The 24,833-nt window shown below is 50.7% G+C and overlaps 1 protein-coding gene and 1 long non-coding RNA gene across 4 annotated transcripts in view; both read left to right on the top strand.

The window, feature by feature from the left end:
* The first annotated feature begins 1,037 nt into the window (after positions 1 to 1,037).
* On the top strand, positions 1,038 to 7,044 carry ITM2C (integral membrane protein 2C). Of its 3 annotated transcripts, none has more exons than XM_011998088.1 (6): positions 1,038 to 1,129; positions 1,208 to 1,348; positions 3,416 to 3,604; positions 4,342 to 4,452; positions 4,885 to 5,035; positions 5,804 to 7,044. In XM_011998088.1, exons 2-6 carry the CDS (start codon positions 1,274 to 1,276, stop codon positions 5,893 to 5,895), a joined length of 618 nt encoding a protein of 205 aa, XP_011853478.1. In that variant the 5' UTR covers positions 1,038 to 1,129; positions 1,208 to 1,273; the 3' UTR covers positions 5,896 to 7,044. The 3 variants fall into 3 exon arrangements, with proteins under 3 accessions (XP_011853478.1, XP_011853475.1, XP_011853476.1); XM_011998085.1 differs by lacking the exon at positions 1,038 to 1,129 and adding an exon at positions 5,394 to 5,404 and having other exon boundaries at positions 1,176 to 1,348; positions 5,815 to 7,043; XM_011998086.1 differs by lacking the exons at positions 1,038 to 1,129; positions 4,342 to 4,452 and having other exon boundaries at positions 1,176 to 1,348; positions 5,804 to 7,043.
* Positions 7,045 to 13,565: 6,521 nt separating this feature from the next.
* The window catches only part of LOC105552420, an 18,713-nt gene continuing 7,445 nt past the window's right edge, over positions 13,566 to 24,833 (top strand). The window contains exons 1-3 of the long non-coding RNA XR_001008006.1: positions 13,566 to 14,366; positions 22,649 to 22,862; positions 23,218 to 24,335. This is a non-coding gene — a long non-coding RNA (uncharacterized LOC105552420). The remainder of the gene's footprint in view (positions 14,367 to 22,648; positions 22,863 to 23,217; positions 24,336 to 24,833) is intronic.

Raw genomic sequence — 24,833 nt, 5'->3', positions numbered from 1 at the left:
CCATACTGCGGCAGTCTGCAGGAACTGACCTCTAACCTCGCTCTTGGCCGTATCTGGACACCATGGAGGAGGGATTAAATGGTGAACATTGGAGGCAGAGACTGGCCCTGGGGCTTTTGCAGTATCTCCAAGGGTGAGCAAGGGGCCGGGGGAAGGCATGGGAGGTGGAGAGGAGAACAAACAGCAAATTGACCAAGCTCACCTGGCTGGCCCTTGGTTGGTGCTCTGGGTAAAGCAGTTTTATTGAATTTTATACTCACATACCTACGTCCACCACCCCACACACGTGTGGCCTGGAGATGGGTTAGGTTGGCTTCTTGGCAGCCCCGCAGCTGTGATCTTGAGCCCAGTTCTGGCTCCCAGAGCACATTTTTCCAGAAGCCTTCTAGCCCGGCCTTCCGGACATTTCTCTTCTGGCAGGAGCTCCCTGGTGTACGGAAGCTTCCGGGCTTCATCCTGTAGCTGTTACACCACTTGTAACAGCCTGCTTGACTGTGCTGGTCGGTGCCTGTGGGGGGCCAGTGTGGATCGCAGGCCTAGAGCTCCCTGGCTGGGGACAAGCACCCATGCCCAGACCCCATGGGGCTCCTGGAGCCCCTACCCCCATCAGTCACGGCCTCCTTGGTGGAGTTAAGCAGCCTTTATGCAGCCTGCCCCCCTCCCGTTGCCCTCATTTTAGTCTACCCTCTGCCCCTTGGTTTTAGAGTGAATCTTGTCACTCCCTAGCTCAAAAGCCTTCCCCAGGCTCCCCATTACCCAGAGCAGCGGCTCCCAGCCTGTCTGGTGTGTCTCGATTCCTATAGACATTTCTAAGTCCCTGAAGTCACCGAGGCCAGGTCGGTGCATCCCCCATCCTCCGTTTGAAATAATATAGCATGGTCACGGCTGGTATAAGCAAGAGGCCTAAGAGCTCAGATAACTCAAAACGTACCTGCTGAACCCGGTGCGTCCCTTTCAGTGACTTCCAGGTGTGTCTCGGTTTCTCTTTTGAGTGTGTCTTGGTGTCTCTTTCAAGGTTTGTCTCAGTTTCACTTTAGCCAGGACGAGTCCAGGTGACCCTGGTGGGCCTGCCCTTCCCTTCCAGGCGTCATCCCTTTCCCCCAGGACTCCCTCCGGGCCCAGCCAGCGGGTGAAGCCTGACTCAGGGAAGGGGGGATTTCCAGGGGAGGGGCCCTGGCCCCCACTGACCCAGCTTTGCTGTCCACAGGAGGAGCAGCCCCCACAGCATCGATCCAAGAGGGGGGGTTCGGTGGGCGGTGTGTGCTACCTGTCAATGGGCATGGTCGTGCTGCTCATGGGCCTGGTGTTCGCCTCTGTCTACATCTACAGATACTTCTTCCTTGCGCAGGTGAGGGGCCGGGCTGGGAGGGGGCCTCGAGAAAGGGTCACATCTAGAGAGGCGTGGAGGGAAGGGAAGTGCCTGCAAGGGGGCAGCAGGAAGCCCCGGACATGCCCTCAGGTGGGAGTGAGTGCCCAGCCAGCCCGCAAGACTGGGGTACCCCCTCCTCCTTGGGGCGTCCTTGGATGCAGGCCAGTCCCACCTTTAGCCCCTTGTCCTGGAGAGCCAAGCATGAATGCAGGTGACAGCACTGGGCCCGCCCCACAGGGCCACCCTGGGGAATTCTCACCAGAAACTCAGGTCCAGCGGAAACGAACTGCAGTCCCCCTCCAGAGATCAGACTCTGCACCTGCGGGTCACGCTTTAAGGCTGACCTGATTCTGCCTGTGCATGGACATCTGGGTTACCAAACAAGAGGGGGAGAGGGGTGGGTACAGGCGCTCTCCACCACCGCCTTCCAGAAGCGGGAGGGCGTCCTTGCTGCCACCTGCCACCCCCCTCCCCAGGGTACCTGGGCACAAAGCTAGGCCAACCCAGACCTGGGAGGGAGGGAGTCGCTGTGTAGTTGGAAATGAAGGTAGGTAAATTGAAAGGATAAACCTACGTACAACTCACAGGGAACCTCAGGGTGGCACAAAGGTTGGGACTTGCCAGTCTTTTATGACCCAAGTGACCTCCCACTCCTAAGCATTTACCTTTGTTGTCCCCCAGTTTTTCCACGATGGAAATTGCTTAAGAGTTTGCATTCCTGGGGCTTCCCCCTTGAAAGCTCAGCTCACACACACCTGTCAACTGCCCTTTTTGTGCAGCATCCCCCTGCCCCGCCCCACCCCCTCCATGACCTGCGTCCCCCTTGTTCCAGGGTCCTGTGCAGGACCCTCCCCCAGGCCTCTTCCTGTTGTGGCCCTACCCTAGGACCTGGTCCAGCATTTCCTGGTCTCCTCTGTCCCACCCTCAACTCACACCCTTCTCCCCACACCCCAATTCGGTGTGTGGACACCTCCCATCAGCCCCTGGGTCTGGGCCCTGGGACAGTGTTCGGGGTGTCCAGCCACAGTGGGACGCAGCCCCAGAGCCTCACCTTCCCTGGGCTGTCATCCCTGCACAGCCCGCAGGAGCCCCCATGCTGCCATGACTCATCCTCCCTGGAGAACTTGCACTGAATCAAACAGAGACGGTGGAATCCTGCCCATCCCAGGCCGGGCAGTCCCAAGCATGCATCTACAGGCTCCTCCAGGAGCCCCCTCCAGAAGTAAGAGTGAGCAGACTGGCCCGCCCGGCCATTCAGTTGATGGGATCGCGCCAGGCTGCCTGGCCTCCGTTACTGATGGAGTGACTGGACTGGCCCGCCAGACACAGTGTCTGTCAAGGTTTCTCCAAGACAGGGGCCAGGGATGTCCAGGAAGGGTGATGGCACTTGTCCGAGGCTGGACGTGGAGATAACCGTGGTGGGGGCACGAGACCCTAACAGTGTTGCCTCCAGCTCCACCTCCCCACCTGCCACGTGAGGCCCCTCCAGGTCTGCAGGCCAGGACAGCAGGTGACGGGAAAGGCAGGCGTGCACAGGCCTAGGTGCCCAACTCTTAGGTTCGTCCCTGTGGACCCCCTGCCAACCCCAGGCTCTTTCTCTGGTGTCTGCACCTCTGTGGAGGGCACAGAGGTGGCCAGGTCCTACTCCTGCTGGTCCACTCCATTTCCCAGTCACAGACTCAGGGAATTGGAGGCCAGAAGGGACCTTAGGGATCATCATGCTTTACAGATGGGGAAACTGAGGCCCACAGAGGTCTGCTACCGAGGACCTGGCAGACCCAGCTCATCCTCCCTCCCATTTGTGAAGCTGGGAAGCGCCTTGCCCAAGACTCAGCTCATCTCCTCACTGGCAGTCCCAGACCCTGACCTGATGCCCCACCGTCTCAGTGTCTCCATCTGCAAAATGGGTCTCACAGTCCCTGCTCTTCTTGCTTCCCCAGGCTTTTGGGGCATGCAGTGGACAGGTAGGCAGAGGGGACCTTGCGGAGTGCACTGTATGACCAGCCTCTCTGACTGTCTGTCTGTCTCTGTCTCCACCTTGCTCAGCTGGCCCGAGATAACTTCTTCCGCTGTGGTGTGCTGTATGAGGACTCCCTGTCCTCCCAGGTCCGGACTCAGATGGAGCTGGAAGAGGACGTGAAAATCTACCTCGACGAGAACTACGAGCGCATCAATGTGCCTGTGCCCCAGTTTGGTGGCGGCGATCCTGCAGACATCATCCATGACTTCCAGCGGGTGAGGCTGGCCAGGGCCTGGGGGGTGGGCAGGTGTCCCGGGGACCCAGGGCAAGGGGAGCAGGAGTGAAAGGAGACTCCTAGAGTACAGCAGGTGTCTATGGTTAGGCTTACCAGGCTCTTCAAGACGCTGCGTTTCTCTTGTTGGCAACAGTGGTTCTTGCCGAGTGTGAACTAGCTGAGGCTGATTTGCTCCTTGGCCTCCTGCCAGCTGCACGCTGGCTGTCATGGCGGGACCAGTGTATTGTATCGAGGGGTAGTACATACACCATCGAGTGCACTGCGTGTACAGCTCAGTGGGTTTCTGCAGAGTGGGTCTCGTGCATATTCATGTCACCCCCATGGGGCCTGGGACGGGGCATCTCGCGCTGAGGTCCATGCTGGCCCAGGAATGGCTGGCCCTCACAGGTTTCATAAATGCACAGCTGGGATGTTACGATGTTTCCCAAACCTCAACTCTGTAAACATGAGAAACTTTGTAACAACAGAGGCGTTGAGCAAATAGCTGCTATTTTCCTCTATCATGTGGCATCTTCTACAACAGGCTAAGAGAAGAGCAGGAAAAGGGAGTGCGGCACCCAGGTGTTCAGGAGTCTGGGGTGGCCTGCTGCTGAAGGCCCAGGGCCCCAGGAAGGCATGGTGGGATTCCTGCCCCTGCTGGCCAAAGCTTCTCTTGCAGCCCTGCCCAGGTTAGCTGTCACCTCCTGCAGAGACTGACCCGGCCCCTTCTCCTCCCAGGGTCTGACCGCATACCATGACATCTCCCTGGACAAGTGCTACGTCATCGAGCTCAACACCACCATCGTGCTGCCCCCTCGCAACTTCTGGGAGCTCCTCATGAACGTGAAGGTGCGCGGGGGGTTGGGGGGTGTCTGCAGCGTCCTGTCCCTCCCTTGCCCCCTGTCTCATGGAGGCTAGGTCTGAGGTGCAGGAAGTTCCTGTGTCAGGGGTTGGGGAAGCAAGAGACGTTGCTGTCACCTGGGCCCTCTACCCAGATTGGTCTCGCCTCTGCTATCCCCCTGCTTCCACATCTCCAGAGTCCACGCCCTGAGACCGGCTTCCTCAGTGTTCAAGGTTGTGCCCTGGGTACAGACTCATGCACGCGCCATGGCTCCTGGCAGCACAGGCGCAGGCACCAGGCACAAGGCGGGAAGTGCCTGGGGACATCAGAAGGGCCAGCCCAGGGGCCTCTGGAGGAGGAAGGTGGGCTGGCATTTTGGGTGAGGGGTTGGAGGAAAGCCTGAGGGACTGACTCACTGCGGCGGCCACCTTGTTTTGCAGAGAGGGACCTACCTCCCGCAGACGTACATCATCCAGGAGGAGATGGTGGTCACAGAGCACGTCAGTGACAAGGAGGCCCTGGGGTCCTTCATCTACCACCTGTGCAATGGGAAAGACACCTACCGGCTCCGGCGCCGGGCAACGCGGAGGCGTGAGTGGCTAGCTTCACCCACTGTAGCCCCTGTCCCGCGCCCCAGACCGTAGTTATCTTCAGACAGTGCCTAGCCCAGCTGTCAGACAGCTGAGAGAGCAGCAACAATAACAGCTAGCGTTAGCAGAGAACTTCCATGCGCCGGGCAATGCTGTGTGCCCTTTATAACCTCTTTTTTTTTTTTGAGGCGGAATTTCACTCTTGTTGCCCAGGCTGGAGTGCAATGGCACGATCTCGGCTCACCGCAACCTCCGCCTCCCAGGTTCAAGCAATTCTCCTGCCTCAGGGCTCCCTAGTAGCTGGGATTATAGGCATGTGCCACCAGGCCCAGCTAATTGTGTATTTTTAGCAGAGACAGGGTTTCTCCATGTTGGTCAGGCTGGTCTCGAACTCCCGACCTCAGGTGATCCACCTGCCTCGGCCTCCCAAAGTGCTGGGATTACAGGCGTGAGCCACTGCGCCCGGCCTTCTTTATGACCTCTTAAGAGTGTAAGTCATTCTCATCCGCATTATTATTTTTGCTGCCCATTTTAAAGATGAGGAAACAGGTACAGAGAGGTTAACACCCCGGAGGTCACACAGCAGGGGGGTGGCAGACGTGGGCAGGCTGACTCCAGCTCTCGAGCTCTCCCCATTTGTCACTGTGCTCTCTGGGTGAATCTGGGCCGGGTGTCACTTCCTGGCCCTCCTGTGGCTCAGGCTGAGGCTGGTGGTCTTTCTGACTCAGCCAGGATGTAGGCCTCACTGGGGTTTTCTGTTTCCTCCCAGGGATCAACAAGCGAGGGGCCAAGAACTGCAATGCCATCCGCCACTTCGAGAACACCTTCGTGGTGGAGACGCTCATCTGTGGGGTGGTGTGAGGCCCCCCTCACCCAGAACCCCCTGCCGTCTTCCTCTTTTCTTATTTCCGGCCACTCTCTGGGCCTCCTCCTTCCCCCTGCTTAGCTTGTACTTTGGACGCGTTTCTATAGAGGTGACATGTCTCTCCATTCCTCTGCCCCCCTGCCTGCCTCCCTGTACCAGAGCCGTGATCTCTCTGGGGGGCCCCCATCTCTGCTGACCTCCTGGGTGTGGCGGAGGGAGAGGGGATGCCACAAAATGTTTCTGTGTCCCACTGTCTTGAAGCTGGGCCTGCCAAAGCCTGGGCCCACAGTTGCACTGACAGCCCAAGGGGAAGGACCAGTTGGGGGAGCTGCGCATGTGAGGCCCTGGGCAAGGGGATAGGGCTAGGGGGTGCGGCATGGGCTTCAGAAATACCTGCACAGTTAGAAAGGTCCCCAAAAGCTTTTTCCTTGGAGGGTACACTTTCTTCACTGTCCCTATTCCTAGACCTGGGGCTTGAGCTGAGGGTGGGACCACGTGCCCAGGGATGGACCCACCAGAGCACAAGGGAAGGTGACTGCCTGGGGGTGTCCCGGGGACTCCTGTCAGTGCCTTCAGCCCACCAGCAGGAGCCTGGAGTTTGGGGAGTGGGGATGAGTCTGTCAAGCACAATTGTTCTCTGAGTGGAACCAAAGAAGCAAGGAGCTAGGACCCCCAGTCCTGCCCCCCAGGAGCACAAGCAGGGTCCCCGCAGCCAAGGCAGTGGGATGGGCTGCTGAGGAACGGGGCAGGCAAGGTCACTGCTCAGTCATGTCCACGGGCAACGAGCCGTGGGTTCTGCTGAGTAGGTGGAGCTTGTTGCTTTCTCCAAACTTGGAACTGTTTTGAAAGATAACACGAGGGAAAGGGAGAGCCACCTGGTACTTGTCCACCCTGCCTCCTCTGTTCTGAAATTCCATCCCCCTCAGCTTAGGGGAATGCACCTTTTTCCCTTTCCTTCTCACTTTTGCATGTTTTTACTGATCATTCGATATGCTAACCGTTCTCAGCCCTGAGCCTTGGAGAGGAGGGCTGTAATACCTCCAGTCAGTCTCTGGGGATGAAACTCTTACATGCTTTGTATATTTTCTCAATTAGATCTCTTTTCAGAAGTGTCTGTAGAACAATAAAAATCTTTTACTTCTGACCTTGACTTGAGTGTGGCTGGAGGGGAGATGGGTGTAGGAGGGGTGCTCCGGGCAGAGTTGAGGAGCTGGACCTCGGGGGCAGCAGGCAGGGAGAACGCTGCAGACCTTGACATCTGGCCCCTAAAGAGCTGGACATCCTGGAGTCAGCCAAGGAGTGTGGGATATCTCCCTTCGTAGCACCCTGGATCCCTGCGACCGCTCTCTGAGCCAGGTAGAGTTCACACTTTCTGGGTGAGGAGGGGAACAGGGCTGGGAGAGCTTACCGACTCGCCCAAGGTCATGCTGCTTTATGTGCCTGTAAACCACCCTGTAATGTTCTACCTGGCAGATGACATCATTATTGCATGTCCTTAAGCACAAGGGCGGTGTCCTATTCTCCACCATGTCTGGACAATTTGTAACCATTCCTGGGGGATCTGAAGTAAGATTTTGTGTGATAATCACAGGGTCACATTCTCTAGAGAATTCTGGAAGCAGCAGCAGAGCTGGCCAGAGCCATGGCTAAGCGGACCCCAGAGGTGGGAACTGTACCCTGCCCTGGGGACCAGTATGGGTACCCACCCGCTTGGTGCTGTTAAGCCTCAGTATCCAGTGAGGGCCATAAAATACTCAAATTAGTGCAGACACACCTTGTTCCCAGATCCCAAGGCAATCATGCAAAGACATCAGGGTTTTTTTTATATTTGCTGATTGAAATGCAATGCAATCACAATTAAAATGCCAACTGGATTTATTTGTTAACTTGACACAATAAATTCTTTTGAGGAAAGTAAACAGAGAATCGTCAGGTAGGTCCTGTAAAGGGTAAAGAACAGCCCTCCAGATATAAAGCATTATACACCACAATAATTAAGGAGTTTGGTGTAGCAAAGGCAGAGCCCAGTGCAACCCAATAGAGGGCCCAGACATTGACTTAAATTACATGAAAATTTAATATACGATTATGGCAGCATTTCCAGTTAGTGGAAGATGTGGGTTTGCTTTTTTTGTTGTTGTTATTTTGAGATGGAGTCTTGCTCCTGTCACCCAGGCTGGAGTACAGTAAGGCAATCTTGGCTCACTGCAACCTCCCCCTCCCAGATTCAAGCAATTCTCCTGCCTCAGCCTCTCAAGCAGCTGGGATTACAGGCGTGCACCACCACACCTGGCTAATTTTTATATTTTTAGTAGAGACGGAGTTTCCCCATGTTGGCCAGGCTGGTCTCAAACTCCTGACCTCAGATGACCCGCCCGCCTCAGCCTCCCAGAGTACTGGGATTACAGGTGTGAGCCATTGTGCCTGGCCCACGTGGGTTATTTTTAATGGAATAGCAGGATAACCATTTTGACAAAAAATCTGGATTCTACTTCCGTAGAACAAGATTAATGCTGGATGGATCAGAGATTTTAATTATGAAATGAAACTATGAAAGTACTTGAAGAGATTATTTAAAAGATAATCTTGGAGGAGGAATGGCCTTTCTAAGCATGATATCTACCAGGTAAAAATTGGTCTACGAAAAGTTAGAATTGATATACAGCAGAGTATACCACAAAGCCAAGAGGTTTATAAGCAGTAAACAGGGAAATGTCTTTCCAAACACAGGGCATAAAAGGGCTATTTTTTTTAATATGCAAAGTTCTTATAAACCGTTATGAAAAATGAACAACCCAATAGATAAATGAACAAATAATATAAACAGTTCTGCAAATCAAAACTAGGGAGACACTTTTTTTTTTTTTTTTTTGGAGACGGAATCTCGCTTTGTCACCCAGGCTGGAGTGCAATGGTGCCATCTCGGCTCACTGCATCCTCCACCTCCTGGGTTCAAGTGATTCTTGTGCCTCAGCCTCCCGAGTAGCTGGGACGACAGGCGCGTGCCACCATGCCAGCTAATTTTTGTATTTTCAGTAGAGACGGGGTTTTGCCATGTTGCCCAGGCCATTCTCAAACTCCTGACCTCAGGTGATCCAGCTGCCTCAGCCTCCCAAAGTGCTGGGATTACAGGCATGAGCCACCGCGTGCCCGCCCAAGAGATACGTTTTTACAGGTCAAGTTAGGGTTGGATGTTTGTGAAGCATTTTTTTTTTTTTTGGATACAGAGTTTCGCTCTTGTCACCCAGGCTGGAGTGCAGTGGTACAATCTTGGCCCACTGCAACCTCTGCCTCCCAGATTCAAGTGATTCTCCCACCTCAGCCTCCCAAGCAGCTGGGACTGCAGACATGCGCCACCATGCCCAGCTAATTTTTGCATTTTTAGTAGAGACGGTGTTTCTCCATGTTGATCAGGCTGGTCTCGAACTCCCAACCTCAGGTAATTCTCTCACCTTGGCCTCCCAAAGTGCTGGGATTATAGGTGTGAGCCACTATGCCCGGCACAGTGTTTTTTTTCATTTGTATTTGTTGTATACAGAACACTACATGTAAGTCAGTGTGTAAGTTATAAAATGTATTAATCAATGTATCTCTGGAAACCCACCAGCCAACTTATGAAACAAAAGACTACCAAGTACCACTGAGAGTCTCTGCATGCTCTTCTTCTCTTCCTGTTGCATAACAAACCACCCCAAAACTTAGTGGCCTGACACAGTGGTTTCTTAGTTTTCCCGAGTCTGTGAGTTGCCTGAGTTCAGCTGGATGACAGAGGGGTCCCCATGGGATAACCGTGCCTGCTGCTTTATGTTCATCTGGGCGCTCAGCTGCGGCCCGAGCAACCAAGATGGCCTCTCACCCTCCGAGGGCCTCTCTCCACATGGCCTCTAATCATTAATGGTCTAGCCTAGCCCTCCTTACAGCTTGTCAATTGAGCTCCAAAAGAGGGGAAGCAGAGGCTGACCGTCCTTTAAGACCTGGCACCACAAATCCCAGAATGTTACTTCATTGGTTCTGCTTGGTCAAAGCAAGTCACAAAACCAGTTCAGATTCAAGGGGAGGGAAAGACTGCCTGTAGATGGGGACAGGCTTGCATGCTCAGGGATGCCAGGAACTGCTGGAAACTCAGGCATCATCCCAACACTCCCTTCCATCCCTCTCCCCTCTGTATTTCGTGGGGGACATTAAATGTCTGAATTAGTGCAAAGACACACCTATTCTTAGAACCAAAGACAATCTTGAAAATATGTCAATTTTCCATAAATTAGCCAATCTTAAGCTCTACTAATTAGCCAATCCAGGTAATTCCTATCTTGGGTTTCTCTGTTCTGCTTTCTAATTGTACCACATATCAAAGAACCCCTAAGGAAGTTTTGCTTGCATCTGAACCCTATGAAAGTGGTAACAAAATACAAATACTATTCTCTGACTTGCTTCCCCACCCTCCAAACCTTTTAAGGCTTGTCCATGTTGAAACCTACAGTAATATTTAATTCGTTTTTACTGCTGTATATTTGTTCATTATGTGAATATACAGCTTAATTACCTATGAAACAATGACTAACCATGGGTCTTGGGATTTTTTTCTGATTTTTTTTTTTTTACAATCACAGTGCTTTCATGAACATTTCTTCCTGGGGCACCTGAGCACTGGGTCACACAGTATGCAAATATTCAACTCACCAAATTCTAGCAGATTGTTTTTTGTAAGAAGTTGAACCAATTTACACTCCCAGCAGCACTGCATAGACATTCTGCTCATTCCACATCCTTGTCAACACTTAATGTTAGCAATACGTTTTTTGCCAATGGATTGGAAATAAAATGGTATTTCATTATGGTTTTAGTTTTGTCTCCTTGATTACTAGAAAAGTGGGCCTGGTTTCACATGTTTATTGAACCCTCAAATTTCCTTTGCTATACAATGCCTATTTGCTTTCTTTGGCCTATTTTTCTATTGGTTGCTTTGTTTTCTTACTAATTTGTAGGAGTTATTTATATATTTATACATTTTATATTTTACATATTTTCATTGATGGGTGGTAAGTATCTTACCCAAGTTCATGACTTGCTTTCTCATGTTTTTTTTTTGTTTGTTTCATTTTGGTTTTTTGTTTTTTCACAAACAGCATCACATGTACATAGGTTTCTCACTTTCTTTGTGGTCACTTTGATGAACAGAAATTATTGATTTTAATGTAGTCAAATTTATTCATCTTTTTCCTTATGGTTAGGGCCTTTTGCATATCATTTCAGAAATCTTTCCTATCCCAAGGTTGAAGAGGCATTATTCTACAATTTCTTTTATTCATTTTAGAGTTTTGTATTTTACATTTATGAATCCCCAGGAGTTTAATCCTTGGTATGGTGTGAGGTAGGAATAACCATTTTTTCTGTTTTTGTTTTTCTTTCCCCACTGAGCTACAGTATATGTCTGCAAGGATCAAGTTTCTCTATGCGTAAGGTCTACTTCTGGGCTTTCTACTTTGTTCATCAGGTCTATCCTTTGGACCATAACCACACTTAAAGTAAGTCTTGCTACCTGGTACTAAAAGTTTCCTACCTTGATTCTCTCCAGCAGTACCATGCCTATTCTTGGTACTTCATATGCATTTTAGAAACAACTGCCAAGTTTCATGGAAAATTCTGTTGAGGTTCTTAATTGAACTTATATGAAATCTATAGATCCACTTGGGGAGAACTGAAATCAGGATATTGAGTGCTCTCACCCATGAACATGGTGTTTTTAAAATCTGCATCGTTAATGTCTTCCAACATAGTTTTATACTTTCCTCAGTAGAGGTCTTACAAATCTTTCGTTACATTGCTTCCCATGTCCCTTATATGTGTTTTTATAATATTTAATAATTATATCTTTTTTGCCAATGTGTAGAAGTATAATTTATTTTTGAGTATTGATCCAGCAAATTTGCCAGACTGTCTTTCTTATTCCACAGAGTTCTCTGAGGAATTTTTTTTTTTTTTTTTTTTTTTTTTTTTTTTTGAGACTGAGTCTCGCTCTATCGTCCAGGCTGGAGTACAATGGCATAATCTAGGCTCACTGCAACCTCCGCCTCTCGGGTTCAAGTGATTCTCCTGCCTCAGCCTCCTGAGTAACTGGAATTACAGGCCCGCGCCACTACACCCTGGCTAATTTTTGTATTTTCAGTACAGACAGGGTTTCACCATGTTGGCCAGGCTGGTCTCGAACTCCTGACCTCAAGTGATCTGCCTGCCTCAGCCTCCCAAAGTGCTGGGACTACAAGCGGGAGTTATGGTGCCCAGCCTTGTGCTTTCTATACAAGCAATTCTGGTAATTGATTATGAGTAAATTTTGTTTCTTCCATTCAAGTAATTAAAACTTTTATTTATTTTTCTTGTCCTATCTTACTGGGTAGGAGCTCTGGCACCATGGTAATAGCCACAAATCTTGTTTTGTTCTTGATTTAAAGAAATTCACCTTGAATATAGTTTAGCTGTAAATATTAGAAGAATACTCTTTGAGATTTAAGAAGTTCTCTATTCTTAGTTTTCAAAGTGTTTTTATTGTTAATCAAGGATTGATGTTAAGTTGTTTTATCAAATGTTTTTCCTGCATCTATTCATATGTTTGCGTATCTGTTAATGTGGCGAATATTACTAACTGATTTAGTCACGAGGTATTTTCTTATGTCTACACTACTGGATTCCATTTGCTAACATTTTGTTTAGGAATTTTAGATATATGTTTTCTGTAACATCAGCCTATAATGGGAGTAAATTAGTTTCACAGTATCAAATTTTAAAATGCAATGTCTTTGACCCAGAAGTTTCACTGCGATGAATGCATCCTATGGATGCACTCCATAGGATATGCAAAAGTATATGTACAGGCATATTTATTGTTATAATAGCAAGAAACTAAAGACAAATGCCCTTTAGTTGGAGACTTGGTTTTTTTAAAAAGTACAGTATTTTGTTGCCATTACAAAAAATGAGGTAGATCTGTTTGTGCTAATGTGTAAAGTTCTCTGAAATCTATAATTAGGGTAAAGCAGGTGGCAAGAGCAAGAGTATATATTTATCTCTATCCCGTTTGTGAATTTTTTAAGTGATAGCGCTATGGATGTGCATATCCTATTTCTGGAAGCACACTCAAAGCCTTGTAACACCAGTTCCCTCTGGAGAGCAGGGATGGCAGGAAGCTGTAGGACTATGTCTCTTTCCACACCTTTTTATAATTCATGAGCATGAGCATGTCTTGGTCCCTGTACACCTGCCCCTGGGCTGGAGGACGCCCTGCTGGCTGCCATGTCTCACTTTCACCTAACTGCACAGAGTCTCAACTGCTTCCCTCCAGCCCTTGAGGACTGTCACCCATCCTAGAAAGGAGGCCTTGCATTAGGCCCAGGTTTGGCCAGAAGAATAGAGCAGTTGGAAATGTTAAGTTGACATAAATAGGAAGCTCTGTAACCTCGTGCAAGTGTTGTCTTGGAAACCAGAGCCTGGGCGGTCTCCATGGAAACCGTGCTCAGCCTTCTGCCTGAAGGAGTTACCACCCACTGGTGCTGGAGTCTTACTTATCAGGGACCTCAGAGCTCCGATAACTGCTTCGGGAATGATGATGGACTGGCTACTGCCCTTCCTGGCCATGTCGGGTGTGGGGCCCTGGGTACCTCCAGCGCTCTGCCTGGGAAAGAAAAAGAGCCCATTTCCATGGGACGTGCCCTCATGGGGAGGCACAGCAGACCACCCAAGGCAGTACATGCAGTGTCCCCGAAGTAAGGAGGGGGTCCTGTGTCCAGAGGCCCAGGGGATCTGGACTCTGCCATTGTCCCCTGGTGCAGCTGTACAGCTGTGGTGGGCTACGACCGTCTCTGGGCTCCAATTTGCCCTTCTGTAAAATGGGGAGTTCGGACAAAGTCATTCTGAAGGTCTTTTCCAGCTTTAATGACACGTGTTTTGCATGTGACCTGGCAGCACAGGGTTCAGAGGAGGGAGAGATCAGAGTGACTAGTGCGGGCTTCCTGGGAAATCATTTGAGCTTTGAAAGTGGGGAGGAGGAATGTCAGAGAGTGGGCAAAATGCAACAGGAAAGGGAAATTCGCCCTCTGAGGGCCAGCAGGCACGGGGAGCAGCCTGCGATCCTCCTGGGGCCTGTTCCCTGCGGGGACTGGAAGGGAGACTTTGAGTCTAGGGCCTGGGGCAGCAAGGATTGAGGGGGGTGCAGTCCTAGAAGGGTCGCCAGTCATAGTGGCCCACCGTGGCATCTCTGTATCCTTGTTGCATGCTGCGCCCACTCCAGCTGCCAGAACACGGAGGCAGAGATGTGGGAGCCAATGAAGGTCACTCATCAGCCTCCCACCTGTGAGACAAAGGGCTCTGTCACTGGAAGCCACGTCTGGCCTGGCCCTGCAGGAGCCAGGGCTCTGCGCCTAAGCCTAACGCCTAACGGAGGACTGATGGGAAGGGGAAGGCTGGCAGCAGTGAGGTAATGGGGTGGGAGGTCCGGAGTAGGAGGCACGGGGAGGTGGGGAGGTCAGGGAGGGGAGGGAGGGGATGGAGGGGAGGGGAGGGATTTTAGTCAGCACCCTTGTCCCAGCTTACTGAGTGAGTGCCCACAGTGTTCAAGCAGGATGCCAGCAGCTTTTCATTGATTACTTCTGTTCATTTCTTGCGTTATCTCTGGGGTGAGTATGAATTTCATAGCCACAAACTCAGGTGTCCAAAGTATCTTTACTGGTATCTTTATTTTTGTATAATAGTGTGTTTTGTGTAATAATCTAGTTTTCAAATCTTCCTTTAGTCTGGTGGGCAGAATGTGTAATCTGGATAATTTCTGGGTAAACTCGGTCGTTACTTCAGTTTGCCCTTTTCAAAGATATTAATTTTTGCCCTCCATTTCCCCCCCGGGGGCCATCATCTGAATCATGTTCCTGTATTTGGGATTTGCCCCTCCAAAACAGTTTTGATGGGAGACACCAGCCACCTACTACTATGCGGCCATGCACCACATAACAACGTTTCAGGCAACAATGACGGCACATACCACAGTGGTCCCATAAAATTACAATGGAGCTGAAAACTTCCTATTGCCTAGTGACGTCACAGCCATTGTAAGGTTGGAGTACATCACTCATGTGTATGTAGCAATGCTGCTGTAAACAAACCTACCGCACCGCCAGTCATATAAAAGTACAGCCCATACAATTATGTGTAGTACTTCATACTTGATAATAATAATAAACAACTATGTTGCTGGTTTACATATTTACTACACGTGTGTTTTTAATTGTTAATGAGAGTGTACTCTTTTTAGTTATTTAAAAAAAAAGTTAACTGTAAATAGACTCAGCAGGTCCTTCAGGAGGTTTCCAGAAGAAGGCATTGTCATCATAGGAGGTGACAGCTCCATGCATGCGTTGCCTCTGAAGACCTTGCAGTGGGACAGGATGTGGAAGTGGAGATGGTGACACTGATGGCCCTGACCCCGTGTAGGCCTAGGCTCATGTGTGTGTTAGTGTCTAGTTTTTAACTCAAAAGTTCAAAAGTTAAAAAAAAAAATTTTAAATAGAAAAAAAGGGGGGCTGGGCATGGTGTAATCCCAGCACTTTGGGAGGCCGAGGCAGGCGGATGGCCCGAGGTCAGAAGTTCGAGACCAGCCTGGCCAACATGGTGAAACTCTGTCTCTACTAAAAACACAAAAAGTAAATGGGCGTGGTGGCACGTGCCTGTAGTCCCAGCTACTTGGGGGGCTGAGGTAGGAGAATGACTTGAACCCAGCAGGCGGAGGTTGAAGTGAGCCAAGATCACACCATTGTACTCCAGCTTGGGTGACAAGAAGGAGACTCTGCCTTAAAAAAAAAAAAAAAAGAATAAAAGCTCATAGAATAAAGGTACAAAGAAAATACTTTGTGCAGCTTTGTGTGTTGGTGTTTTATGCTAAGTATTATTATAAAAAAGTCCAAAGGTTTTTAAAAATTGAAAAGTTTATAAAGTAAAAAAAAAAGTACAGTAAGCTAAGGTTACGTTATTATTGAGGAAAGAACAAATTTTTCATAAATGTGGTGTAGCCTAAATGTACAGTGTTTATAAAGTCTATAGAAGTGGTCGCTAATGTCCCAGGCCTTCCTGTTCACTCACCATCTATTCACTGACTCACCCAGAGCAACCTCCAGTCCTGCAAGCTCCATTCATGGTAAGCGCCTTATACAGGTGGACCATACTTTTATTTTTCCTACTGTATTTTGAACTGTATTTTTCTATGTTTACATACACAATTACTCATCATTGTGTTGCGATTGCCTACAGTATTCAGTACAGAAACATGCTGCACAGGCTTGCGGCCTAGGAGCAACAGGCTAACCCGTATAGCCCAGGTGTGCAGTAGGCTACGCCATGCAGGTTTGTGTAAGTGCACACTACAGTGTTCACACAATGAAACTGCCTGACAATGCGTTTCTCAGGATGTATCCCTATTGTTATGCTGAATCTGGCTTTCCCAGTGCCCCTTGGGGCTGGAGTCAAGCATGTGACCAGGCTCAGTCAATCAGATGTTTCCTCTCTGTATTAATCCATTTCCAAACTGCAATAAAGATTCTAGCTGAGACTGGGTAATTTATAAAGGAAAGAGGTTTAATTGACTCGTGGTTCCATGTGGCTGGGGAGGCCTCTGGAAACTTACCATCATGGCCGAAGGCGAAGGGGAAGCAAGGCACGCGTTAGTCTTACATGGTGGCAAGAGACAGAGAGAGCATGGCGGGGAAGTGCCAGACACTTATCAAACAACCAGATCTTGTGAGAACTGAGAACTCATGAGTGAGAATTCATGGGGGAAACTGCTCCCCTGATCCAATCACCTCCCACCAGGTTCCTCCCTTGATGTGGGGATTACAATTCAAGATGAGATTTGAATTGCTCAAGAGAGCCAAACCATATCACACCCAGACCATGCCATAGGGACAAGTGACTCAGGAAGAGGGGCAGTGAAAAATGCATCCTGGTAGAGGGGACAACAGCAACACAGGGTCCTGTGGGCATCAGGGAGGTGGTGGTATCCTCTCCACATTCTGGAGCCTGCAGTTCCCTTTGTGGTCTCCCAATTGCTGAAGTGCTTTCTCCAGCCCACCCAGTGACTCCGAGCCACCCAGTGTCCCGTCAATCAATTCCTTTCTTCCTAAATTCACCAGAATTGTTCCCAGTATTTGTGTCACAGTTTTATTGAACAAGGGAGCCTCGTAGGGTGTGATCAGGAAACAATTTCTCCCCAATACCTCTTCAAACTTGTTTGGCAGGTGGGTTTTCCTCTGACCTTGGATGAAATTGAAGGTAGGTTTCTTGGTTTTTCTTGGTCCATCCAAGATAATAAAAATCCCTTGGGTAACTTTTAGTCACACAAATCCAATTTCAGTAATTACAACATCTAACTATCAAAACAGTTGAGACTCCAGATGGCATTTGAAGTTAAAACTGCTCCCTTGCCCCATCCCAGACCTGCCCACATGGGAAGCCTACAAGGCGCATGGGGAACTTGGCGGGTTTTTCCTCCATGCCCCTGCCTTTCCTCCCCTTCACTAGGCTCCTCGGTGCCTCCAAGTTTGGGACAGTAGGGTGAGAGCTTGGCGTTGGGCATTGGAGCTGGAGAGGTCACTAGTTGTCTTAGTCGGTGTGTGTTGCTGTAAAGGAACACCTGAGGCTGGGGAATTTATAAAGAAAAGGCTCACAAAGACTGGGCATCTGGTGAAAGCCTCGGGCTGCTTCCACTCGTGGCAGAAAGGCGAACAGAGCTGGCGTGAGATCACATGCTGAGATCGCATGAAGAGATCACGTGGAGAGAGAGGAAGCAAGAGTGACACGGGAGGCACAGGCTCTTTTTAACAACCAGCTCTCGTGGGAACCAATGGAGTGAAACTCACTTGCCTCTGTAGGAGGGCATTAATCTATTCATGAGGGATCCAACCTCTGACCAGAACACCTCCCATTAGGCCCCACCTCCAACATTGATCCAAACTGTAGCACTAGCATCACTTGGCACCAGTTCACCCTCCCTCAGGTGGATGCTCCATGAGAGTCTCTGGTCCCCGTCCTCACTGCCAGCTGCATCTCAATGCAGGCGAACTCTCCCTCAGCTTCATTTTCTTGGACTGGATCTAAGTAACTCAGACCAGCTTCTGAAACATTCACACACCCTTTGATGCTACAGAATCCAGCAGAACGGGCCATTTGCTGGCACGCACCTCTTCTTGTCTTGTGCTCCAAGCAACAAGCCGGCAGCTCCGGCCACAACCTCTCACTACTTGCTTCCCCAGGCACTTGGCCCTCACCCAGTCCACAGGGCCCCCTTCCAAATTATTCCCAGGCCCCATGTCCGGGTCTCCCAGCAGTCTCAGTGAAGCCCCTCTCACTAGGCATAAGGCAGAGGGGTGGTGTGCCGGACTCTGTGATAATTCTCTCCTTAGAAATGTTCTCTCGGGCTGGGCACAGGGGTGAGCCAGGAGTTCAAGAACAGCCTGGGAAACAAGGGCTGTTTAAATTTTTTGTCTCTACAAAAAAATTTAAAAATCAGCTGGGCATGGTGATATGTACCTGTAGTCCCAGCTATTTGGCATTACTGGTTGAGCCTGAGAGGTCGAGGCTGCAGTGAGCCATGGTCTCACCGCTGCACTCCAGCCTGGCTGACAGAGTGAAACTCTGTCTCTAAAAAAGAAAAAAAAGAAATGTTCTCTCTATTCGGCCTTCAGTTAGCAGCCAGGAGTGGAGGATGGGCAAGAGTCGCACAGTTGGTTTGAGGTCGCCTCCTTTGCACGTCCTTTATTTTGGAATGTCTGACTCATGGGCGCAATCCCCCTCTTTTCTCAGATCCCTGAGGGGCTGACAAGTCTCTTCCTTGGAGCCAACCCCCAGTGACGGGGGTATAGAGGACAAAGGGACCCCTTGTCCCATTCCCGCTACCTCACCAGCGTCTGATTTCTTTTTCCCTGGACTTGTGGAGTCTTTATCTAGACTTGGAGGAGGAGATGTGGGGAAAGGGAAAAGGATAGGAAAGTCTCATTAGGTCAACAGATGGTTTAGGTGTGCCGGACTCTGCGATCATTCTCTCCTTAGAAATGTCCTCTCCCCCAGCGGGCATCTGGGGCAGCTGGTTCTAAGCGGAGGAGGGGCTGCCATGGGGAGCCTGACCCTGAGGCCACCTGCACCCCGCTAACCCTCAGCTGAGCTAGGAGTTCAGGGAGCAGGACGTGAAAGGAAGTGGAGCAGCCTCAACTTGGGGTGAAGACTCAGAGCTTTGGATGATACCCTGCGTGTCAGTGGTAGGAGAGCAGCCCTGGGGCTTGGTGGCAAGACAGTGGGCTCTGGACTACCAGACCTGGGTAGAATCCCATTTCTGCCATTGACTGGCTGGATGATTGTTTTGGTTATCTATTTCTGTATAACAAATACTCCAAACCTTGTTGCTTAAAAGAGTAATTGGCCAGGCACGGTGGCTCATGTATGTAATCCCAGCACTTTGGGAGGCCGAGGTGGGCGAATCACAAGGTCAGAAGTTCAAGACCAGTCTAGCCAACATAGTGAAACCCCATCTCTACTAAAAATACAAAAAATTAGCCGGGCGTGGTGGTGGGTGCCTGTAATCCCAGCTGCTTGGGAGGCTGAGGAAGGAGAATCGCTTGAACCCAGGAGGCAGAGGTTGCAGTGAGCCAAGATCGTGCCACTACACTCCAGCCTGGGCAACAGTGTGAGACTCTGTCTCAAAAAAAAAAGAGTCATTATGTGCTCAAGATTTTACAGTTTGGAAGGGCTGAGCAGGGATGATGTGTCTGTGCCGTGTGTGTCATTATCTGAGCTGTCTTTAGGGAGGCAAGAAGATCTACTTCAACGATCGCTTCCTATCAGTTCTGAGCTCAGCTGGACTGTCAGCTGAGAGCCTCAACCCTCCTCCAAATAGTCCTCTTCTCTTTCCAGCTTGGGCTTCCCCACAACGTGGAGGCTGGGTCCCAAAAGGGAGGAGGCAGAAGCTGTCAAGCCTACTTAATGCCTGGGCTGTGAGGTCCCAGAACATCACTTTCCCTACATTCTATTGGCCAAAGAAGTTGTGAGCCCATCCTAGATTCAAGATGAGGGGACATAAGCACCACCTCTTGAAGGGAGAAGTGGCATGTGTGTATAGGGAGGGCAAGGTTGTCTGCAGCCATCTTTGGATACTAGCCGCCACAGCAAGCATGAGCAAGTTATTCAATCTCTCCAAGTCTCAGTTTCCAACTCTATAAACTGGAAATAATAATGTCTATCTCACATGGTTGTTGATAGCATTAAAGTTCTCAGTGGAGCCCACAACAGTTGGAAGCATGTCTCTGTACAGCCCACGGCTCAAAAGAATTCACTCTCACTTAGACAATCCTGAGCACACACAGCATCCAGACGATGGTGGAAAACTTCTCCCACCACAAGTCCTTTAAGCACCTGCCGCTGCCACCTCCTCTGTCTCTGCTCCCTCTCTTCGTCTAGTATCCTCACCCCCCCAATCCCCTCAGCCTTTCTCCTCTTCTTCCTGTGAGTCACACTGGAGATGCAGCAAGTACAGAGGAATCTGGTCTTGGCTCTGGGCAGGGTGTTTGGGCGGTGGGTCTCCCAGGTTGGGACCCATTGTCCCCTCCTAGAGAACAATGCTCGCATTGCGCTCTGCTCCTGACCCGAAGTCCCCAACACCAGCTCCCACTAACTGGAAGCCAGTGCTGTAAACCTACAGCTTCCATGTGCTCCATGAGAGCCTCTGGTCCGCGTCCTCACCACTAGCTGCACCCCAATGCAGGTGAACCCCCCCAGCTTCATTTTCCTGGATGCTTCAGGAGGGCTCCCCTTTGTGGTAGAGGTAGGGAAAAGGAGAAGGCTTCTAAGAGGAGGCCACTCCCAGCCCCAGTCCCAGCCTGGGCAGCCCCATCTGCTGTGGTTTCAGCGCACAGCAGCCACTGCGAGCCTGGGCGCCCATCTGCAGGCTCCCAGCCCAGGCCCTGACCATGCAGTTTCAGTGGGAAGTGGGGGGTAGGGCTTACCCATCCTGGGGGAGTCTCCAGGCCTCTCTGGATTCAGGCAGATAGAAGCAGTAGCTGCGGCAATCAGACGGAGCACTATGTAATTTGGGAAATGGGGCAGCTTTAGCTGGTCTGGGAAGGAAAAACCCTTTCTTTCTATTTTAAAATAGAAAACTTGATTTTCTAAGCGTTCAGAAATGCCTGGTTAATGGGGGCCGGGTCAGGCCTGGGCTGCCCAGAGAGCTGTGGTGATGGGGAGCCTTACAGCAGCAGGGCGGGAGGGGATGAAATGTATCCTGTCTCAGGAGTGCCCCTTTCTCCAGGCGTCACGGAGGGCATCCTAGCCCCTGACCACCCAGGGGGCAGCCACCTCCAAGGCCTGCAATCCCAGGTTGAGACCCAGGCCCACCCAGGTTGTTTCTCCCTTAGGTGACCCCTCCCAAGCAGAGCTGTCCCTGAGCTCCTGATTCTGGTCCAGGGAGACTGTTACCAGGGAGACTGCTATCCCCAGGCCTCCCCAGGCCAGGCTGTGCTGAGCAGAGGCTGTGCCTCCAAACCCAGGAAGGTTTCCAGTTGGATCGCTTCTGACTTTGTCTTCTTGTTGTTGCTGCTGGTAATAAAACTCACATTTACCAGAATTGGGGCAAACAGAGTGGAAAGAACAGCATTTCGGTGACTGGTGCCAAGTCCCAGGGTTTTAGTGGCCCCACTTGGGCAGCCAAGAGCCTGGGAAATTAGATGCCCTGCCTCAGGAGGGCTGCGTTCTACCAGTTTCACACAAGGTCACCCCTCCCTGGGGTCCCAGGTGCACGGCAGGTTTCCACTTCCGTTTCTGCACGGAGAAGGTGTTGTCACAGTTTTCCAAACTGTTAAGAGAATTTCTTTTGTGCATGACATTGTTCAGCTCACCCAGGCTGCAGACTGGGATGGAACCAAAACAGGAGTGAGTAAGAAGTGAGTCAGTCATACATTTAACACATATTCTTGAGCCCTGTTATGTTCTGGGCCCTGCTGGGGACCAGGGACAGACAGGGGCAGCATGCTGGCCCTGTCCTCTAGGAGCTCACAGTCCTGGTATCCCCAAGATGGACCAGACTCTCCTACCTCTTTGTCTGGGTAGACCTGACGTCTAGAACAAGACATTAAATGGGATTTCGGAGCATCGCTGTGGAGCCTGTAGGGCGATGGGCCCTGGGCTGTGTGCTGGGCATGGAAAGGTGAACAAGAAACGAACCCTACCCTGGCAGGGCCGACGGTCTAGTGGGGTAGAAGAAGAAACTGGAAGTTACTGGACAGTATGCTACGTGTTGGGATGGGAGAGTTCCAGGGCACTGTGGGGACAGGTATGCCCAGACCAACCAAGCAAACAAGGCACGTATGTGTTTGAATCATATGAAATGTCATACTAGGCCGGGCGCGGTGGCTCACGCCTGTAATCCCAGCACCTTGGGAGTCCGAGATGGGTGGATCACGAGGTCAAGAGTTCAAGACCAGCCTAGCCAAGGTGGTGAAACCGCCTCTCTACTAAAAGTACAAAAAATCAGCTGGGTGTGGTGCTGGGCGCCTGTAATCCCAGCTACTCAGGAGGCTGAGGCAGTGAATTGCTTGAACCTGGGAGGTAGAGGTTGCAGTGAGCCGAGATCTAGCCACTGCACTCCAGCCCGGGAGACAGAATGAGCCTCCATCTCAAAATAAATAAATAAATAAATGTCATACTGTGTCACCAAGGCCAATGTCTTCATAGTTTTTTTTTTCCTTACCTTGGCAACGTTCCCGTCAAACTGCAGAAGACTTGACTATTCCTGTCTGGGTAGATGATGACCGGCCCCATAAACAGCCACTGAGGGTCACTGTCTCCCTCCTCAGCCCTGAAGGCCAAGACATGGGACTGAGCTCCTTGGATTTATGACCTTCTGGCTCCTGCGGAGAGAGGAGGGCTGGGGCTTGACCAGGACATGGTGAGCTGGACAGACTCCTGCACGGCGCAGGCTTGAGGCCACATTCCTCATCCCTCTCTGGCTGGGCGCTGGGGCTGGGTGGACATGGTTCTTCCGTGATGTTCTGCCACCCAGCAGCTTGCCACCCTCTCCAGGTCCTCTGGCAAAATTTCAAACCAAGCGGTTTGACCTTGGAGCTCCACCCACATCCACACCCTCGGCTGTGTCAGAAACTCTCCACTACAGGCAAGAAAACAAGGGAACTGAGGTTTATGACTTCTGTTCAGCTTCATTAAATATTTGCTGAGCAACTTTTAGAGGAGCTTTCTGGGTTCCACAGAGGTGATTAACTAATTCCACCTTTTCCTTTTAGCAGGGGCTAAGGACTGTCCTTGGATCTCACTAGGACAGCTGACCTTCCCTCCACCCAATGACTGCTCCAGTCTGATCGTTCCCGGCCACCTGATGATCTCTGTGCAAACACCAGGAAGCCCTAGTTAGAGGCATGGACACCAGGTATTCTTGAGGAGGACGGTGGTGACTCAGTGTTATCGGATCCCATGCTCTCAAGTTCCTTTCCTGTCAGACGCTTCTTCTGTGCTACTTTGGACCCTCTCACTTATCTGTGGGCCATTGGCCCACAGCCACAGCTCAGACCACCAACTCTGCATGGACTCAGGCTTCACCCAGGCACACCCAGCAGCCCCTGCCTCAGGTCCTGGCTGTGCGCCCCTTAGGCTTGCCTGGATACTAGGATGGGAGACACTGCATCCACCCATCCACAACCAGCAAAGAGAGACAATTTACACACTTCAGGTGACCCAACACAAGCTGGGAGCCTGTGCACAAATTATTCTCCCTTTCTCCCAAAAAGATTGTGCCGAGAGACATTTGTGCAGCTTCCCGGAGGGTGGTCCTTGGGATTGAGCAAGCAGTTATATTTGTTACCAGCCGTGGCCAGCTCCATAACACACCCTGGAGTTGGCGCCACTTCCTTCCCAGCTATGCTCCCCTTTCTCTCGCGACTGCTCCCTGAGGTCACCTCCCTACCAAAGGAGGAGCACAGGAACCTTTGTTTCCCACTCTGCTTTCCAAGAAACCCAAACCAAGCCACCTTGAGTTCCTTCTAGAGCTCCACTTCCACTCCACGGGATCCTCTTAGTACCACAGTCAGCACCCAACAGGACTCTGAGATGGGCGTGTGATCCCGGCTGGCCGGTCAGCGCCTTATTCCTCTGGCCACAGAACTTGGCTCAGGAACTGACATGTGACCAATCCAAATTTTCCCTGGGGACTGATACGTGGATACCAGGGACCTCATGCCCCAGTAAGGTCGCTGCCTTCCTTCTCTGTGAGAGATGATTCTGTCTCATCCAATCAAGACCTGAATGGACTCCACTTACCAAAAAGACTTTCTCCATCATCCCAGCCCCACGGGATCTCAGCCGCTTCACTGGTAACACCCAGAATCCTCAGCATAACTGTTACCACCAGGTACTGCCTTGCTCCTTCACACTGTTGTTACATTGTTTGAATCTGTTATGCAACTGGTTACATGTATTCCTATTTCTACTAGACACACATGGTTCTACCTGGCTAACTACAGTGGACTCATGGCCCAAGTGAGGCAGGCAGATGCTTCAACATATAGAGAGGCCAGATATCCAATATAAGGAACCACACTGTCCCAGTTTGCCTGGAACTTTCCAAGCTTTAATACTTAATGGCCTTGGACCCCCTCAATCCTGGACAGACTGGGACATTTGGTCACCCTGTTCAATGGGCAAGAGTAGGAGGAGAGTGTTGTCTAGGGGAAGCCTCCTTTTATTTATTTACCTTCTGAGATAGGGTCTCACTCTGTCACCCAGGTTGGGGTTCAGTGGCACAATCACAGCCCACTGCAGCCTCGACCTCCTGGGCTCAAGTGATCCTCCCACCTCAGCCCCACAAGTAGCTGGGATGACAAGCATGCCCTTACACCTGGTTATGATT

Source organism: Mandrillus leucophaeus, unplaced genomic scaffold, assembly GCF_000951045.1.
Source record: "Mandrillus leucophaeus isolate KB7577 unplaced genomic scaffold, Mleu.le_1.0 Scaffold555, whole genome shotgun sequence".
Classification (NCBI taxonomy): Eukaryota; Metazoa; Chordata; class Mammalia; order Primates; family Cercopithecidae; genus Mandrillus; species Mandrillus leucophaeus.
The sequence above is the reverse complement of the archived record's forward strand: the minus strand, read 5'-3'. Positions and strand labels throughout refer to the sequence as shown.

What these genes read in the sequence shown, in the direction of transcription:
- ITM2C (XM_011998088.1), top strand. Translation starts at nt 1,274, where the DNA reads ATGGGCATGGTCGTGCTGCTCATGGGCCTGGTGTTCGCCTCTGTCTAC. An exon ending in GATACTTCTTCCTTGCGCAG is followed by an intron (nt 1,349 to 3,415) that starts GTGAGGGGCCGG and finishes CACCTTGCTCAG; the next exon opens with CTGGCCCGAGATAACTTCTT. An exon ending in GCGCCGGGCAACGCGGAGGC is followed by an intron (nt 5,036 to 5,803) that starts GTGAGTGGCTAG and finishes GTTTCCTCCCAG; the next exon opens with GGATCAACAAGCGAGGGGCC.